At 48.8% G+C, this 18414-nt stretch overlaps 1 protein-coding gene across 4 annotated transcripts; it reads left to right on the top strand.

Annotated features, from left to right (window-relative positions):
• Positions 1-1533: 1533 nt before the first annotated feature.
• Positions 1534-18414, top strand: FBXO38 (F-box protein 38). 4 transcript variants are annotated; one of them, XM_032947333.2, is made up of 19 exons: positions 1534-1624; positions 3540-3656; positions 5083-5216; positions 5754-5917; positions 6472-6637; positions 7330-7467; positions 8513-8650; positions 8784-8877; positions 9441-9571; positions 10042-10212; positions 10503-10645; positions 11306-11759; positions 12338-12405; positions 12522-12624; positions 13496-13665; positions 14090-14235; positions 14691-14779; positions 15224-15322; positions 16130-18414. In XM_032947333.2, the coding sequence occupies exons 1-19, from the start codon at positions 1569-1571 to the stop codon at positions 16231-16233; spliced, it is 2685 nt and encodes an 894-aa protein (XP_032803224.2). In that variant the 5' UTR covers positions 1534-1568; the 3' UTR covers positions 16234-18414. The 4 variants fall into 4 exon arrangements, with proteins under 4 accessions (XP_032803224.2, XP_075918617.1, XP_075918611.1 ...); XM_076062502.1 differs by having other exon boundaries at positions 1543-1759; XM_076062496.1 differs by having other exon boundaries at positions 1543-1763.

Here is an 18414-nt window from a genome sequence, read left to right as displayed (position 1 = left end):
TGGTGAGAATGTGAGATAAAGGCGCAGCCCTGTAAGTGCTTCGCTCACACCACTTGCTCGCAGCAGCTGGGCTTCCACTAAGAGGGAGGCTAGAGAGAGGAGAAATATAGACCATATACAATATTGTGTCGTATTCTTAGCTCTTTCGGTAAAGTCACGTTGAAGGGAAACAATAAAATATATAATATATATAAAACAATAAAAATTCTCACGACGTTTCGACCATAACACAAACGGTCGTCATCAGGTGTGTCGGTTTGCAAACCGACACACCTGATGAGAATTTGTATTGTTTTATATATATTATTATTTTATTGTTTCCCTTCAACGTGACTTTACCGAAAGAGCTAAGAATATGTAAAGGGGGAGTTGGTGGTGCTCAACGCTTTATCCCAACACAAGCGAGCAAACTGATTGGCTGAGAAACTTGCACGGTGGTGTTTCAAATTCACCACGGTGCGAGAGATCGACTCCAGCCTGCTCACCCGTTACACCACGACAGCGTGAAGCACATGCGCGTTTGTGTGTGCGTGCGTGATTCAATTGAAGTTTATGTCAGTCCTGTTGTCAATCCACCGGTGGATACGGGCCTCCCCACGCCGTGCTATGTTGACCATACTTCACCAGACTGGCCCAGTGTGGGGCATAGACGCTGGGGTATAGCTGCAGCATCAACAATTGATTTTGGGTACAATTGCCCTCTGCTGAAAACGTAGGGTGATATTTTTTTTATTGTGTCGGTCAACTATTGTCAGGCTGATCCAATTTTAATGTAATTTTATTTTAAAGTTGCGTGTCTATGAGTGATTAACCCTCGAGAAAACCGGCAAATGTTCACAAATGTTCGCCTAAAGCTCGACGAGATTAGACCATGTTTCTGGATCTCACTATCCCAAGGTGATGCGCGGAGCAACGTTCAATGTTTACTGGAATGTCACAGCAGAAAACCCAATAAACATGCGAGGTCTACCGGTCGCCCAACGTTTGCACGTTCACTTGATAGTACGCGTACGTAAAAAACCCCCTACTACGGAGCACAAACGCGTGGCTGGAAATCGTGAACAGACCCATGCGTATGCATGGCTGTTCTTGCTTGTTATTTCGAGGCACGTATCGATTCCTACACTACGATTCCCGTTGACGCGATTCCAAGTCGCAATTCAAGAAACGCGTAGCTTTTGTCTCGTTTATATATCTTGTTATTAAATACACTCCCACATCAACCCAAATTGTTCATCGACACATCATTAGCGAGTACTTTTGCTTATGATTTGCATACAGGTGGGCGTAAAATCGTGAGTCAGCGATTCCGTTAAGCACGATTCCACGCGTCTATTCCATATGATGCGCGAACACCAAACAAGATTTGATCCTAAAAATCGATTCTTTTTTTGGCACCACGGTACATGCTAAAATAATCCACGGTGGCTTCACGTGTTTTACAGAATAGTAAACTTACCTATGGCGCGGAACTTATATTAATCGGCAGTAATCCATCATTACTCTGCGTATCTAAGAGATCGTGGGTAAGAGGGATCGATTCGATTGTTGTGAATCGGTACGAATCGATGACTCGGTGTCGCTCTCTAAGATCAGCTGTTTGTAGTGGTGGAGAGCGTGAAAGGTAACAGCGTGAGACCTCAATTGAATTTTAAACTAAAGTAAAAAAACGAATCACAATTATGGATTACAACAACAGCACGTTCTTGTGAGTGTATAAATTTAGTGTTTTAGCAAACCATAAGTCTGCACGTGAGACGTAAGTAAGTAATTCAGCCGACTGTATAATAACCCGTATGTCGTGATAAAGCATTGCTTCCCTGAGAAATGTCTACGCTTCAGTTGTGTTGCTGCTTACTTTTAAAACATTGTTTTAAATCTCAAGTGCTATTACGAAGCCGCTTTAATACCGTACTAAAGGGGGGCAGCATCGCGTCGTGGTTGTGTATGTACATGTACCAATACTGGTCTGTCATTGACGGTCGAAGAAGCCGTGATACTGACATGTTATCCTGCTCACACAGAGTATCATTGGTATCACTGGCAAAGGGAAGCCGAACCGGTCCTGGGACTCACATTTCCACCAACCCGAACCGACCGGCGTGGTGAAGTATGGCCAAAAGGCCTCTGGCGGAGAGGAAAGGCCTTCATATCTAGCAGTAGCTTGGACAAAAGGGGCTTCTAGATTATTAGATAACTCGAATATGAATTTGCTTATGATCCCCGGAAGCTATCGTGTCTAGCCGTCGTACTCATTACTACCGTCTGTATAATTGTTATGTATTGGTTGCTGTAGACTCGGAACGATCGGGCCTTGAGGGTTGGCTGAGCTCGAATGCAGGGAGCACGGCTGGGAATCCAGGCAAGAGGGTAGGCTCCAGCCGATCCCGTGGCTTTTGCCGGGCCTCGCACCATACCCCATGCACGTATTTTTTTTGTTTTTAAACAAAATGTAACGCGTGCGAGGATATGGAAGCGATGACATCAGTTCGTGTCCAGGTGCTGGGTGGATTATTGCGTCCGAGGGATCGTTAGAGGCGGCGGCGGATTGAGGAGGCCTTCATCCAGCAGTGGATTAACAGATATCGGGGCTGCACATCTACAGCACAGGCGTGGCACATTGTAACACATGAGCCAGAGTTTTTAGTACGCGTGAAGCCCTTTGTTAATCCACTGCTGGAAGACTTCCCCAGCGTCTTGTGTGTTGTTTGAGCATACTTCACGATGGTTGTTGGTTGCGGGCTTGTGGCGTCCTGTCGTGGTCGGGAATCGAACTATTAGGTGGCCCAGTTTCTTAGGTGGCCCAGGTTCTTAGGTGGCCAGGTTCACCACTCTGCATTATTCGATGTGAACGTATTTTTTAAACTGTGCGAGGTGACTATTTGACAGTTGAAATGCGGTTAAATTGTCGTGTGCTCCGCTTATACCATGCGATTGATTGTCTTCTGCAGAGTGGCCGTTTCCCAGGGAGGCATTAATATGAATTCCTGTAAACCAACGAGGATGAGTAGTAACAGTGATTACTCATTCGCCTATTTTGGGAAGTGATGAGATCGTGGTTAATGTTGCGGGCATGTGTAGGTTGACACCACCCACCACCACCACCACCTCCTCCTCAGAAACCGGGGTCCCTGTACCGAAATGGTATTTTCTTTCTCATTAGCATTGCAAGAGCGGCATGCCATTTTCCCATGAGATTAACACATTCCCATTTGTAACTCTCACAAAAAGGCAGCGTAACATCACCCCATGTCTCTCAGAGAATGGCCCCCGGAAGATGACGTCTCAGAACTGCTTCCAAGCGCCCTTCGTTTGTTTTTGTGCGAGGAATTCTTGGTGAACGGACCGAGGCCATCAATTTGCGGCACTTGAGAAACCCGATTTAATCGCGGTTTGTCTGCCCGGATTTGAACCCCGGGTATCGGCGGTACCAGCTCAGTGCCCTCTGGTCACCTCGTTTAGTTCAATTCATTTTTAAGGTTTAGCGTCGTTGATTCTTGTGCGGGTGCGGAGTATAACGTTGCAAATCTATGCCGCAGGATGGTCACCGGTAATAAGCGGCATGGCCTTGCCGCAGCAGCGGCCACGACGCAGACGACGGATCCCCTCGACCTGCTGGCTCTTCTCTCACACGAGATCCTGTGCAAGATATTCGCGTGAGGAACTCGCCTACTGCGACTCCATCATCACGAGCGGCACCACTGTCATTGATGATCAACCGCTGTTACCATAAACGTCGTTGTAGAATGCAAAGTGCATAATCGGCAGTGGTCACCGGAGTCGCTGTCACTGCATCGTAAAACACATTCTCTTGCGGAGGGAGCTGGTAGGAACGTTGGGTTGCTCGGTCAATGGCCGGGGTCAACGGTGGCACCACGTGGTGTATTCTGCAAATATGCCCGGCTGTGAGGGCGGGCACAAGCCGGCGTGAGTCGGTTAAATGTTGAGTTTTATAAGGGCACCACGGGGTGACCAGCCCCTCCCCACCCAGCCCCTCCCCACCCTCCCCACCCAGCCCCTCCCCACCCTCCCCACCCAGCCCCTCCCCACCCTCCCCACCCAGCCCCTCCCCACTCTCCCCATCCAGCCCCTCCCTACCCAGCCTCTCCCCACCCTCCCATCCCCACCCAGCCCCTCCCCACCCAGCCCTTCCCCACCCTCCCCTCTCCACCCAGCCCAACCCCTCCCATTTTTGGATGCAGGACGGACGGACACAAGAATCCCCTGTGGGCTGGTGTAACCAGGAGGTTCCTACCAGTATAATGTATCCTACTGTGTATAAAACTGTTTATCCATGGCACACCATACGAAGGGGAGTAGAGTCAAGGGTGCAATGAATGAAATAAGTTAAAGGAATGGGAAAGGAAACGGATGCAGGGGTGGAATATCCGCAAGGTGGACAACGAGGGCACCCTTAAAGATGCGGAGAAAGTAGGAGGAGGGCTGGGCAGGAAGGGGGCGGTAGAAGGCATGACCGAGGCAATTATTGTACGAGAGGTTAATGAGAGGGAAGGGAAGAAAGGGAGAGAAAAGGAAGGAGCTCGCGGTAATGAGCTGCACAGAGCAGCATCTGTTTTCACAGGGGTCAGGAAGAGGGGGGGGGGCATTCGGTGTGGCGCGAGGCACGTGGTTTATGGGAGGCTTGGGCTGATTTATATAGATATAGATAAGCGCATATTTAATTTAAATAAAAAATATTCACATTTGATTATTTTTGTGTATGTAAGTGGGAAGGCAACAGTTGTTGCCCTATGGATTCACTAATTCCTGCTGTAGGATTGGAATTTCTCCCGCATGCTGAGTTAAGCAGCACAGTATTTTGACCGTGTGGCTTAGAAGCTGTCGCTGTTATAGATGTGAGAGCATAGGAGTATATTATAACAGTGGATTTTTTTCCACACCGCCCTCGGCTGTTCACCACGCAACCCGCAGCCTACGTTTAGACTCACACATTGTATCAGTTGTGACTTTCACCGTTAGCACTGTGATGATGTGCCGTGTGATGTGGTGAGCTGGAAGACGTGTGACGGAGTGTTGGGGGTGGGGGGGTGGCCGGTTTGACGCGGTGTGCTTGGGTTCCAGGCACCTCTCCCTGCGCGAGGTGGTCTCCATGCAGACGCTGTGCCGCAAGCTGAGGGATGCCGCCACTCTCTTCCTGCGCGTCACGCCGTCATTGGACCTGTGCGGGGGCCGGTGGTGGACGTACATGCCTGCCGGTGATTTGTCCCCGTTCGCTCGGCAACTCCCGGTCGTTGTGCGTCGTGTATGGGTCAAGCCAGTTGCTTAATAGGCTCAAGTGATGGCACCATGGTGGCGAGATGTTAACTACCTCGCCTGTTATACAGGAAGTCGTGCTTTCGATCGTGTCCCTGCTGTATGTTTGAAGTTTGCATTTTATTCCGATGGTTGCGTTAATTTTTCTCCATGTAAAACTGTCAGAAATAAATAGTTTTTTCTATCACGAATAATAAGTTGGAGTTTACCTAACCCTGTTTTATATTATAGTCTGGAACATTAAATATACATAAATATTTTTTCACTATTTAGGAACAATTTACCTTCATAATAAAAGCATTTATCTGACATGCGAAGGCCATCATAACGGTGCAGTGGTGGCAAATGCTCTTTTGCAGTGCCCCCTTAGGGTGCAGTGCTTGTGATTGGCATGATGTTGAGTTTTGGAAAGTCCTAGATGCCATCAGCAGCAGTTAAATGACCTGCTTCTCTCATCTGGTGTGTGTGTGTTTTCTCAGGATTGACAGATGGCCCTCTGTTGTCCCTTATGTCTCACACCCCGGCATTGGTGTGGTGTTACGGCCTGCACCCCTACAGTGTGAATCCACGTCGGACGCGTGTGGGGGATACTCTCAGCATACCCGGGATAACGCAGGCTCTGCAGGCCTGCCCTCGCCTTGCTGTGAGTGCGATACATGGTTTCTATCTCCAGTTTGCACTCAATCTTTCAAGATCCTCCGCGGACGAGGCCCCTCGCCTGCCGCATCCCCTCTCATCTCATTCACCTTCCCTCCACGCACTCTCTGCTCCAGCGACTGAGGCTTTTTGTCGAAGACCTCAGTTGATCCTCGCTCAGTGGGAGGTCACTCATTCTCCCCTTCTGCCCCAAAAGTCTGAAACTCCCTTCCACCAACAGTGGATGCTGTCGACTGTCTTTATCCTCTGCCTAGGACTGAGCGTATTAATAAAATATGACCGCTATTTCTGTATAGTGTCTTTAGATCTGGTCATATTTAGGCGCTGTATAAATCCACATTGTATCATATTGTAACACCGCAATGTGTTGTGTGGTAGGGTTACGATGTGTTATGTATAGCTGTCGTGTGGCCTCCAGAGGTATGGTTTGCCTTGCACGGTGTCAAATTCATTACGCTCTTTGTGATGTGCAGTGCTGTTTTGTTGTTGGTGTGCTGCTATTGTGACATCATCGCTGTGGTGTGATGCACGTGTGCTCAGGGCGTGGAGACCTCGCACCTCCAGGTTGCCGAGGCAATCTGGAAGTATCTGCCGCATGTGGAGATTTTGGGAAAATTTCGGAACCGGAATGGAGGTTTTCCAATTCCAAGAGAAAACACGCTGTGTGTGCCAAGTGGCGCCAGGGTTCAAGCACTGCATCTCGTGGGTATGAAAATGACACACTGAACGTAATCTCAAACTGAAAACCCCCTCAACCTGCATCTTCCATGTTCATGTTAATGATTAGTTATACTAAATGTTATGCTAATAAAATATATCTTCATAATAGAGTTTTTTGGGTTAGATCGTGTAAATATAAATGTGTCGTTAAAGCCGCCGCCACCCGGCACAGCTAATTAGTAAGGTTTGTCACTTAAACAGAACGTGCCAATTCATTACAAGTACAGCACACCGGTGTGTTGGAGAGTAAACCCACAACATTTATAATTCGAGTACAACGTTTCACCAGTAATTACAACTAGTAATCAGGCGGCAGCCAGAGTTGTACGGTTGTACTGTACTCGTAATTAATTGGCATGTTTTGTTTACGTGACAAACCTTACTAATTAGCTTTGTCGGGTTGTGGTGGGTTTAACGACACATTTATATTTTCGCGATCGAACCCAAAAAAAGCCTACATGCTAAACCAATGGAATATCTGTTTACATGCAAAACTATCTCAGTGTTACGGAACACGCACCTCTGATAAATTTTACACGTTATTAACTCCATTTTAATTCGACTCACAAATGCATTCTCCGTGAACCATACATTTTAAATCTACTCCTTGTGTAATTCATCAAAATGCTAATCGATCACCGTATGTATATGTGTGTGTGAGCGTGTGTGTACGTGTAGGAGTGTCCATACCAGAGCTGCCTTCAATTCCCTCTCTGGTCTCCCTGCACCTCAAGTGGGTTCGCTTCACTAACCAGCAGCCCTTCATAAACTTCCACTGCCCCAACCTCACTTCCTTCACGATGAGCAACTGTGCAGGTGCACGTCTGCATTCGCATGTCCACAGAAGCACTCTCACACCTCTGTCTGACCCAGTGTGACTTAACAACGATAGCCCGCGTGTTTGTGACGACGTAACAACATTTCTGCGAGCCTATGACCAAATTGCCCGGAACGCGGCCGTTCTTCTTAAATATGAAAAGCAGCAAAACTTCAAGTGAAGATGATTAAGCACAATGCCGGGCGGTGGTGGCTATGCATGTAGCCTGTAATCCAGCACTTTGGAGGCAGAGAGGGTTGGTGGATCGCACAAATGCTGTGAAAGTCCCTTCCCGTGGGTGTTGAGGTGCCATACCCTGGCTCGCCAGGACACGGCAGTAACAGTGAATGGACTAATCGCCATCTGTTTTCATCTGTATGGGGATAGAGTGTTGCCCCTCGCATGTGTGGGTTTTCTCTAGATGCTCTGGTTTCCTCCTACGTGTTTAAAGACTCATCATTGATTGGCTAAAAAGATCTTAAAATAACCCAATCCAGGACCCTCCTGAAAAAGAGTTCTAGGACTGTGTGGCTCTTCTGAATACATATTTTTTTTAAGAAACGGAATTATATAACTATAAACATCCTATACTACACACCATTGAATCTGGGATAAATTATATTACACGTTTACTCTTACGTCTTAAATCAAGATTATTTTTTCAATTGAAGGTCATGGGGGGGTGTGAGGTCTGAAGCAGTGGGGAGCAGTAGTGTAGCAGTTAGCGCACTGCGCTTCAAGCCCAGCATCCTGAATTCGATTCCCGCTCATGGCCAACACCAGTGACGATTATCCAAATCGGTCCTGGGTCGACTCGGCCTCAAATGAGGACCTGGTGCGGTGTGTAAACATCGCCACGAGGGAGACAAAGGCGGCCGGGCGTGGTTTTGTCCATCCACCCCCTCTTGTGCCATGCCAGCCTTTTGTAGGTGCTCGCTAACAGCACTTACCCCAACAGGCTGTTCAGGCTACACGGGGGATCTTTGTGTTTGTTTGGTGTCTGAAGCACACACACAGCGCTCGTGTGTCCGCCTGACGGTGCAGGCCCCACCAGCTCCCCACGCTACGTCGCGCTGGTAACGGCTCTCGCCGCCGCTCGCCGCCTCACTCACTTGGAGCTGGTCCGCGTGCCGTTTCCCGGCGGGATTTTCCAGCACAACGTGGAGGACAACATCCGTTCAGGTGCGTCCGTCTGTGCGTGACGTATTCGCGCATCCGTCAGCGCGTCATGTGTTGGCGCGTCGTGGCTTGCTTGCCGGCCGCCATGCGGTGTTGTGCCCTGTGTGCAGCGCACTGTGGTGTGTGTTCTTGCCAGGTGCGTTCCGTGCATTGGAGTGCATCGTGTTTGGAGCCTGCAAGTACGCCCTGGAGATTGACCTGGGATACCTGGCCATCGCCTCTGCACAGAGGTTTGTAGCTATGGAAACAAAACGAGATCTCGGTACGATGGGCCCTTGTGGTCTTCTTTCTCGAATGCTGTCACCATTGTGTTGAGTTGGGCGTTTTACTTGGATGTCGTAATCACCCTGCATATTTGTCCCGATTGCGTTATCGGCGTCGCATCACGGGATGGAGTATCCCTTTGGAAAAATCTCACAGAGCAATTCTTCATTTTAGAACGGCCCATGGATATCACAGAGATACTCTCCAAAGTGAGCTTTGGTCCACAGTAGGAGGCAGAATTTCCCCACCTTAGCTGCCATTGAGAGTGTAAATTGTCACATAGTGGCCAGTCAAACCCATATTTCTTTTATTTTCAGAGCTGGAAGTTATCCACATTAAGTGTAGAACGAAATATAATTTGATGTTGGTTTGAGACCATCAACTCTCGACAGTTGAGCACTTGGTTTTAATCACAGGCGGCCGCCTGGATTTGAACCCAGGATCTCGGCTTTGCCAGTGCAGTGCTTTGACCTCTGAGCCGCTGCTGCTCACTCTTCCTGTTCACCTCCTTGCCCCTCCGCCTCTGCAGCCTGGAAGAGGTGCGGATGCAGCCGTACTTGAGCAAGGATTGTGTGTTCACCGCCCTGAAGATGGCCGCGATGTCCTTCCCTCAGATGGAGGAGCTGCACTTGGGCCACACAGATGACTTCCATATGCAGAGTGAGCCCTTGATTTCATCATCGTTGTCATCATATTTATCATCGTAGTCTTCAGTAGCATTGCCCTTACTATTGTGTGTTGCAACAGCAGCCGTCGTGATTTATTTGGGAAATTAATGAAGCAAGCATTCCGTCCGTACGTTACACGTGAAAGCGCACCGTAAAATCGTTCCTAAGGACAGGCTGTTGTGTGTCGGTATCACAACTGAAAAGTATCGCATTTTGTAAATGATCCCCAATGAAAAGTTACGGAAGGCAATTATGATATCTTAAAGTAGGACACACCCAACAAACCAAAATATCAGTTATCTTTCAAGAACACACCTTGCCTCTGAATCCCGGATTGTCCCAACGTCCGTTTGAAGACTTGTTAACCCTATTTCATCTATTATTGAACCCATAACCGGTAACAGTCATCGATGACTAATATAATCACGTAGCATCAGCTGTCGTACTACTGTGTGTTGACAGCGTGGTATACGCCCGACGAGCTGGTGGAACTGGGATTGGCTGACGTGTCCGAGTCTCCGTGCACCCTGACCGACCTGGGAGTGAACATGGCCGGAGAGGTGTTTCCCACCCTCAAGCACCTGAGCCTCTACAACTGCCCCCACCTCCATTTGCCGCAGAGCTGGGTGACAAGTGAGTCAGCGCGTCCCCCCCCCGACTGTGACGTACTCTGGCGGCAACCGCACGACACTGTACTCAAGGCTCGCCGACGCGTCTTATAGGGGCGCAGAGTGGCGTGGTAGGGTAGCACCTGGTTATAAACGCAGTTTTACCCGCGGTATGAATGGACGTACGTACATGTGAATATTCCTGATTGGCTGCGGCGTTTCGTTGAACAGCAGAATTATTCACCGCGGTGACCGTGGAACCGTCCTTCTTCCTCTATTCACTGCCCCCCCCCACCACCACCGCCCCATCCCCAGATTTGGCTCCTTGGCGCAACCTGACGGAGCTGACGCTGACCAAGTGCCACGCAGTGCGATTGGCCTCACTCGCCGGCCTCGTGGAGCGTCTGAGCAATCTCATGTACCTCACCCTCCAGGACATGTTCAGAGAGCTACCCAGGGTGAGAAGAGGAATAACCCCCACACATTGCATCCCCAAACCCTCCCGTCAGCCGGGCGTGACCTTGCACATTTGTGTGAGTGTGTGCGGCCAGGGGTCAGAGCACCGAGCTGACCCCGCTGAGCTCCTGGCTTCCAATATGGGCCTTGTGGATTAACCCAGGTTGTGAAATTCTAGTAAGTTGATGGTCTCAGCCCCATCAGCAATAATTGTTGTAAAAACCGAACAGTCGTATTAAATATAGTTATGTTTTGGATTTTGGGCGAAAAGTCCAGATCATAAAAAAAACGCGAGTTTGGTTGTCTCGCGACGAATATTACTCTCGGTGGCAAAGCGAGTGGGAAAGTGCTGCCCTCTACTGTGAGGTCACCCGAGGGGTTTTCCGAAGACGTTATGTGATGTCCGCTTTCGCGGGCCGTTCTCTAACCCCAAGAATTGCACTGCTGTGCAAGAGATTAGAGCGGATTCTTTTGCCTCGTGATGTGACGTCGCTAGCACGACTGGGATACCACCGAGGGGGAAACTTATCCAGACAGAGGTCTTGCACGCCGCGCGGTGCAGCGGCATGCTCGCGGCCCTCGTGCACCGCACGCATGCCGCGCATTCTCGCTGGCCGCCGCGTGTGAACTCGCGCCCCCGTGATCTCTCGCTCTCTCGCCAGGGCTGCGCTCGCGTCAACCTGAGCGCGGGCACAGGCATCGACCTGCTCGCCAACAACAACAACCACCACGACAATCGCGTGCCCGCTGAGCAACCGCCGCCGCCGCCGCCGCCGCACCAGCTGCCCAACTTCGCGGGAGCGGAGCACGTGAGGAACGTGGCGGCCGCCGCCGCCGCTGCCGCCCCTCCCCCTCGCAACGGCAGGGACGACGACGGTGGCGGCGTTGGCGGCGGCGGCGGCGGCGGGGACGCCGCTGACGATGACGCGGCGCCGGCGGCGGCAGGGGCGGCCGCGGCGCGCGGCGCTAACGACAACGATGACGCTCTCTTCGCTTGGAACATGGAGGTGGCCGTAGCGGCGGGGCAAGGCGACAACGCGCCGGCGCCGCCGCCTGCTGGCAGGAGGCACATGGTCACCAGGAGGATGGCACAGCAGTCCGGCCGTCTGTTCGCGGGTAAGATGCACGGCTGGGCGTGGGCGGGGATTTGGGGAATATATTTCTGGTTCTTAACAAGAGGCTTTCAAATTCCATGCACGGTCAGTTGTTGGAGGTTACAGGCCTTTCACCGACCAGGGTGGTGAAGTATGGTCAAATAACCCCCCACCATGACCCACATGGCAGGCGGGGGGGAGACCCTTATCCACGTGTGTGTTCGTGCATGTGCCGTGCAACTTGTTGGCGCACTGCGCTACAAATCCAGTAACCCATGTTCAATTCCCACTCATGGCAAACCAACATCAGTGACGAATATGCGAACCGGTTCTGGGCTTCTAGGTAGACTCAGCCTCAATTGAGTACCAATTGATGAGGTCTGTGAACATCGGCATTTGGGAAACAAAGATGGCTGCTCGTGGTACTGGCCACACTCCCCCTACCTCCCTCTCAAGGGTGTGCCGTGCTGGCCTTCAATAGGTGCTCGCTAACAGCACTTACCCCAACAGTCTGTTAAAGGCTGTATGTGGGGGGGATCATCTTTGTTTTTTTGTTTGCGTGCAGTTATTTAGCATAATTTTATTTTGCACCCTGCGTAGGTGCCTCGGGGAGAGGGCGAGATGGGCGGGGTCTTGGTAGGAGCACAGTCACGCCGGACTGCTCACAGGTGAGGTGTTTGCTTGCGTGCATTGCATGAAATCGGTCTCTGTGGGTGTGCATAGGGGAAACCTGGAGACTCTTTTGAACAACTCGCTGTTGAACTCGTTTTGCGAGTGCGTTCAGGTGCTGAAGCTGCGATCCTCTTCCCTGCTCGGGGTCACACTGTTGGCCTGCGGGCTGTCCGACCTCAGCTTTGTCAGCTGTCCTCGCCTGCAGTTCGTGCAAGGTACAGGAATTTCACTGCTCCGAGCCGCTACACATTCCTTGGCGCCTCATGCCAAGCAGCCCTTCTCTCTCTCTGGGGGCGCTGCAGTGGCGAGATAGATGTTAACTATCTCACCTGGTATATAGGAGGTCGTGGGTTTTTTCTCGACCCTGATGCCCGTCTATTTGGAGTTCACCGTGTCCTTCAGTTTTTTGCTCCACATTTAGAAACATGCGTTTAGAGTATTTGGCTGCTCTAAATTTCCATGTGTCCAGGTCGCTTCTGAAAAAAAGCTCTATAGCTCATTGCACCTTACCTGGTAAAACAAAAGTTTAGTTTAATTCACCTTCCCCCCCGACTCCGCCATTCACGTTTCATGATTCAGGGTCATGCTTGGATTTGAAAATCGATTCTGTTTTTGGTTTTGTGTGTACTGTCTCATTTGTCGGCACGCAGTGATGCGTCCATTAATTCAGTGAATTTGATTCGTGCACTCATCATGCATGCATTGAATCATGCGCATGAAAATGTTTTCAACATTTATGCAAACATTGCCATTTAGTTGCATTCAAAGCTTACGCAGCATATGCACACAAACATTTTGAATTAGAGACATTGCAAACGAGACGGTTAAAACAAGAGAAAAATGTATACACTTTTACATCGGATAGTGACCCCGAATCATGTCACTGGGTGCGCGTGGGTGAACGGAGTTAGAGTATCAATCGTTGCACGCCTGCTCGTCGTCCGTCTCGTTCATTCCGTTACCACAGACGTAACGTCCGCACGCACATTTAAACACAACGCGTTTGTCGTGAGCGTAACAAAATGTACGATTACCTATTAATCATCGTACACTTTGCGCGTGTGCCCTTTTGCATGCCGCGTGCAGCGTCGCGGTGCCCCGTGCTGTGCCGCGTGTCGCTGGGAGCCGCGAGCGAGGGCACGTCGCGCCTCGTCGTGTCCCGCTGCCGCCACATGTCTCCCGTTGACCTGATGGTCACAGCGCTGCGGCTCCCTGCCACCGCCGATCGCTACCTGTGCTTCACCATCCTGACTCACGTGAGTGCCTCTCTCGCGGGTGCCGTGCCAACGGCCTCATGAACAGCACCTCACCTCGTAAACAGTCTGTGTAGGCCACACCGGAGGGATCTTGTCTCCGTGCGTGTGTTTGCTTCACGGCCATGGTGGCTTCTAGTATATTTGAAGCTGTCCTAGGCCTACTAGGCAGACTTGGTTTTAATTAACTATACGATGTGGTAAATAGTATAAGCATTCCGCACCTCCGATTGGCACGGTTAGCTATATACGGGTGCAAAACAAGTTCAACATACATACACCGAGGATGCAAAGGCAACGAGGCATGGTGTGACCACACCGTGCCACCACTCATGTGCCGTGCCATATTTAATACGTGCTCACCAACGGTGCTTGTCTCTGCCGCAGCCTAGATGCTAAATGGATGGGCGTATCTAATCCAAAACAGATGGCCCTGATCGAAATCGAGAAGGAGGCGTTTGCGTGCAAGCGTGCCTCCTACCTGGTCGTGCTGCACACGTTCAGCGACATTCCTGACGTGCGCACAAATACATTTGTGTGCGAGCGCATGGAGGCCCTGGCCAAGGCGCACAGGTAAGGGAGAGGGGACGCACACGGGAGCTCACTTCCTGTCGCAAACGCCCAGCGACATGATAAGATAAGCTAAGGCTCGTTAGAAATGCAGGTGCCCGGATGGGCAATGGTTGGCATTCAATGAAAGGCGTCAGTCCCCATCTTCTGCGTGTAGGATTTTTTTTTTTTTACAAATGCAGTCTTTGTTTTTGGCTAGGTACACGGTGATTTAGCGGTTCATAACACACAAGGGCTTTTTTGTAAACTCTTTGTCAGCGTCTGTTCTTGGCATCTAATGAATGCCCTTGGCTGTGCTCTCAGGGAATACGAAGAATGCGTTCTTTTTAACCGTGCTGAAGGAAAAAAATGTAGGCATCCACCATGTTCTTCGTACAAACTGAAATACTGTGCTCAGGTGACCCGTTCACACAACCCCCCCTCCCATCTCCCCCCCGCCAACGCTCGCTCACACTCAGGGAGCTGCTGCAGTCGCAGGGTTTGTCGAAACCTGCAAATACGAAACCTCTGCAGAATTGTCCAAAGAGTGGAAAACGCATCTTCCAAGGTGACCGAGCGCCCACCGTTGCACCGCGCCAGCAACGTCACACGTCCGGTGATGTTGTCCGGACCATTGTGCACGTGTGTGACCTTTGCGTGAACACATGAGCGTGTGTGTGAGTTGGGTGTGCGAGACAAAAAGTGATGACCCCCCGATCAACTATCGTAATAATTTTTCTCCCATTGCTAGTTCTGACATTGGCAGTTCTATTTTGATTTAAAGCTTTCGTGACTGCAGTAATTCGTATTCTTAGCTCTTTCGGTAAAGTCACGTTGAAGGGAAATAATAAAATGTTATTGTTTTATATATTTTATTATTTTATTGTTTCCCTTCAACGTGACTTTACCGAAAGAGCTAAGAATATTGGCAGTTCTGTCTTGTGTAAAGAACTGCCCGCGACGTGTGGCTTTCACAAGTGTGATCTGCACTCATTCTGCTCGTGGTCCGCAGGCAAATTGGAGGGCGTAAACTACCGGCTAGCGACAGACTTTCCCTGGCTACAATTTGTGAAGTTGGAAGATGTCAACCCTAGCTGTGCCATCCCAGAAGGTGACTTACGCACGCATGCACATACATATGCGTTTGCTCAAACGTTGGCACCTCCTTACCAAGCCTCGGTGAATTTACCTTGCACTTTGGTGCACGTGTTGGGAGAATGGGTGTGCCGGTTATCTCAGTCGGTCAACCCATAACACTTGGGTTTGCTCCATGACCTGCTAGCGAACTTGATACATTTCACATGGCCGAAAAGTGTACCTAGCCTGGTGCGAGAGCTGTGATGGCGTCACCGTCACTTCGTGGCCGGCTGGCGGCCGTTGCTGCTGTTGACATAGTGGTTGGCGTACAGCGCTACGATCCCTGCCAGCTGAGTTAAATTCCCGGGCACAGATAACATCAGTGGCAAATGTATTTGAACCCTATCCTGGACCCACCTAAGTCGACTTAGAATAAGTGTATATCTGTTGCGGTGCGCAATAATTGGCGTGATAGAATACAAAGGAGGGTTTGTTAGATACTATAACGTGCATCTGTTTGGGCATGGTGCTGGTCACATCGCTGTGCCGGCCTTATAAATAAATAAACTGAAACTATACAAATTTACTGTTTGTTTGATACAGCTCTTGTTTATAAGCGACTCGGCCACAAATGATAGTTCAACGACGTGGCTTACCATATGGAAATGTATAGCAGCCAAATACTCTAAGCGCATGTTGATTCTGAATGTGGTGGGAAAAACCAGAGGACAATAATTGTGCACGAACAGCACTTTCTCCAGCAGGCACCTCCTATTAGCACGGTTGGCTACACACGGCGCTCGGTTATACTGGGGAATCTTTGTTTTTGTGCTTGTGGCAGGCGTGCGTGAGAAAGTGCTGGGCAAGCTTCTGGGCCGGATGCACTTCCCCACACACATGGTGGTGGCTGTCCTGCAGCACGGAGTCCCGGCTGAAGATGACTGACGTCCTCAGAGGGTGCGCGCTCATCAATGACGCTTGGGTTGATGCGGATAAAGCACCCGCAACCAAAATGATGAGATATTTATTTTAAAAATGCAATGTTTGTAACTTAAATGTATAAAAAAACACGTACCTTGGCTTGCATAACGTTTTCAATTTTGTGGTTTCCAATTTATTGCTTGGAAATATACACAGCCCCCTATACATTTCCGCTTTTTTTTAATTTAAACCAAAAATATATAGCAAGAAAATCTGACATTTGCTGTTAATGCATTTTTTGCGTGAATTTTTTTTCTATACTTGTGTTTTACATTCTGTATACTGTACATATTACAATATAGCATTTATATAGTCTTGTTTGTCATGGGTTAAACCAACAATCACGTGAAAATATCCATGCACTCAAATAATGGCGTATCATCAACACATGTTAAATTTTGCCTGGAATCGTATAAAATTGCACGCAACTCTATAGGTACGTGCAAGTGTGCTTGTGTAGATAGTGTGGTTGTACATCAGATTTGGATTTGTGCGATTCTGCATACGTGTACATATGCGTACATATGTTTGTTTATGCATGTGTATTTCTGCAACTACGTATGTATATGCATGTACATATGCGTGCAAATTTGTGTACATACCGGCACGTTTGCATACACGTGCATACGTCAAATGACACCGGTATGCGAAGAGGGCAGGCATACATTCTCACATTTGCGCGTGCACACGGCAATACAACGGAGCCTAAATACAACCGCGTCTCGAGATGCCGTTCAAAACAGTGGGCGGGGGGAGGGATTGCGACATCGTAGGAACCGCTGCAAAAGGAAGGTAACAGAAATGTTGCATGAAAAGTTGCATTTGAAAACACTGCGTAAAAGACGCGAGACGGGCGAGGAGTCGAAGGAAAGCTTTGACCGTGAACTTTAACGGAGTCCGCGCTACGGATGACGCGGGAGTTAATGTCAGGTTCCTGGAGCAGAGACGGGCTTCTATTTGTTAAAAAGTGATGCCATTTTTATTTGTTTCCCTCCATGAATGAATGCTCGACTAAAACTAGCCAATTTTTGTAATTATTTCTTAAAATGTAATTTATATGCAATTTTGTTTGTGAAACAATATTTTTAAATGACAACAAATAACAGTGCTGTTTTAAATTTTGATTTAAAGCTTTCGTGACTGCAGTAAAGTCACGTTGAAGGGAAACAATAAAATATATAAAACAATGAAATTCTCACGACGCCTCGACTGCAACACAAGCAGTCATCAGGTGTGAAAACCAACATCTGATGGTGACTGCTTGTGTTGCAGTAGAGGCCTTGTTTCCCTTCAACGTGACTTTACCGAAAGAACCAAGAATATAGTGCTGTTTTATTGCATCCCAGCCAAATCTCGCATCACTGTTATAACAAATGACAGGACAGGTGATGGTTCCAAGGTCAGAGCACTGAGATAGCACTGCTGTAGTCCATAGTTCAACTTTCAGCTGCGTGTGAATAAAGCGAGGTTCTTAAATGTGATTCGATGGTCTCAGCCCAGCTAGCCAATAACAAAAAAACCCCAATTAACTTGAGTTTTTGTACTTAATTAATTTGGGAAAACTCTGGCACTGAGAAGTATTAGTCTTGGTTTGAGTGTCATGCGATGAACTTTATTACACTGTAGCACAGTGGGTGTGAATGTGGTGTGTGGATTCGAGGCTGTGGCAAAATTCTTATAAAATTCATGAAACTGAGAAAAGTAAAAAACAGGTTTCAAGTTTATTTTGTGTAATCAGAAGAGGCCAGGACGAGTCTCATTTGCGAGAGTGACCTGGGTCAACATGTGACACCTTTTATGAAATTGGCTACATTTTACATATTTCCCCCCAAAATTGAAACTGCAGTGGTAAAACCCAACAGAACATGCAATGTTGGGCCAACGTTGGCCTGTGGTTGGAGCCGTCGAATCAATGTTGGCAAAAATATTCCATGTTTACTGGGAAGCCAGTATTTTAAATATGGCTTTAAATATTTTTTTTGTAAAAAAATATACTCGTCTTACATTTTTTTCTCCCCCCCCCCCCTCTCCATTATGCAATAAAACTAGCATTTGACCATGAAATTTCCAAAAGTTGGCTTTTATTGCATATTGATGCAATGATCACAATACTTTTCTTTAAAAAAATAAAGTACGCTTTGTGTA

The sequence above is a fragment of the Petromyzon marinus genome, chromosome 5 (assembly GCF_048934315.1).
Source record: "Petromyzon marinus isolate PM22_M1 ecotype Great Lakes invasive population chromosome 5, UKy_Petmar_22M1.pri1.0, whole genome shotgun sequence".
Lineage (NCBI taxonomy): Eukaryota > Metazoa > Chordata > Hyperoartia > Petromyzontiformes > Petromyzontidae > Petromyzon > Petromyzon marinus.
The sequence above is the reverse complement of the archived record's forward strand: the minus strand, read 5'-3'. Positions and strand labels throughout refer to the sequence as shown.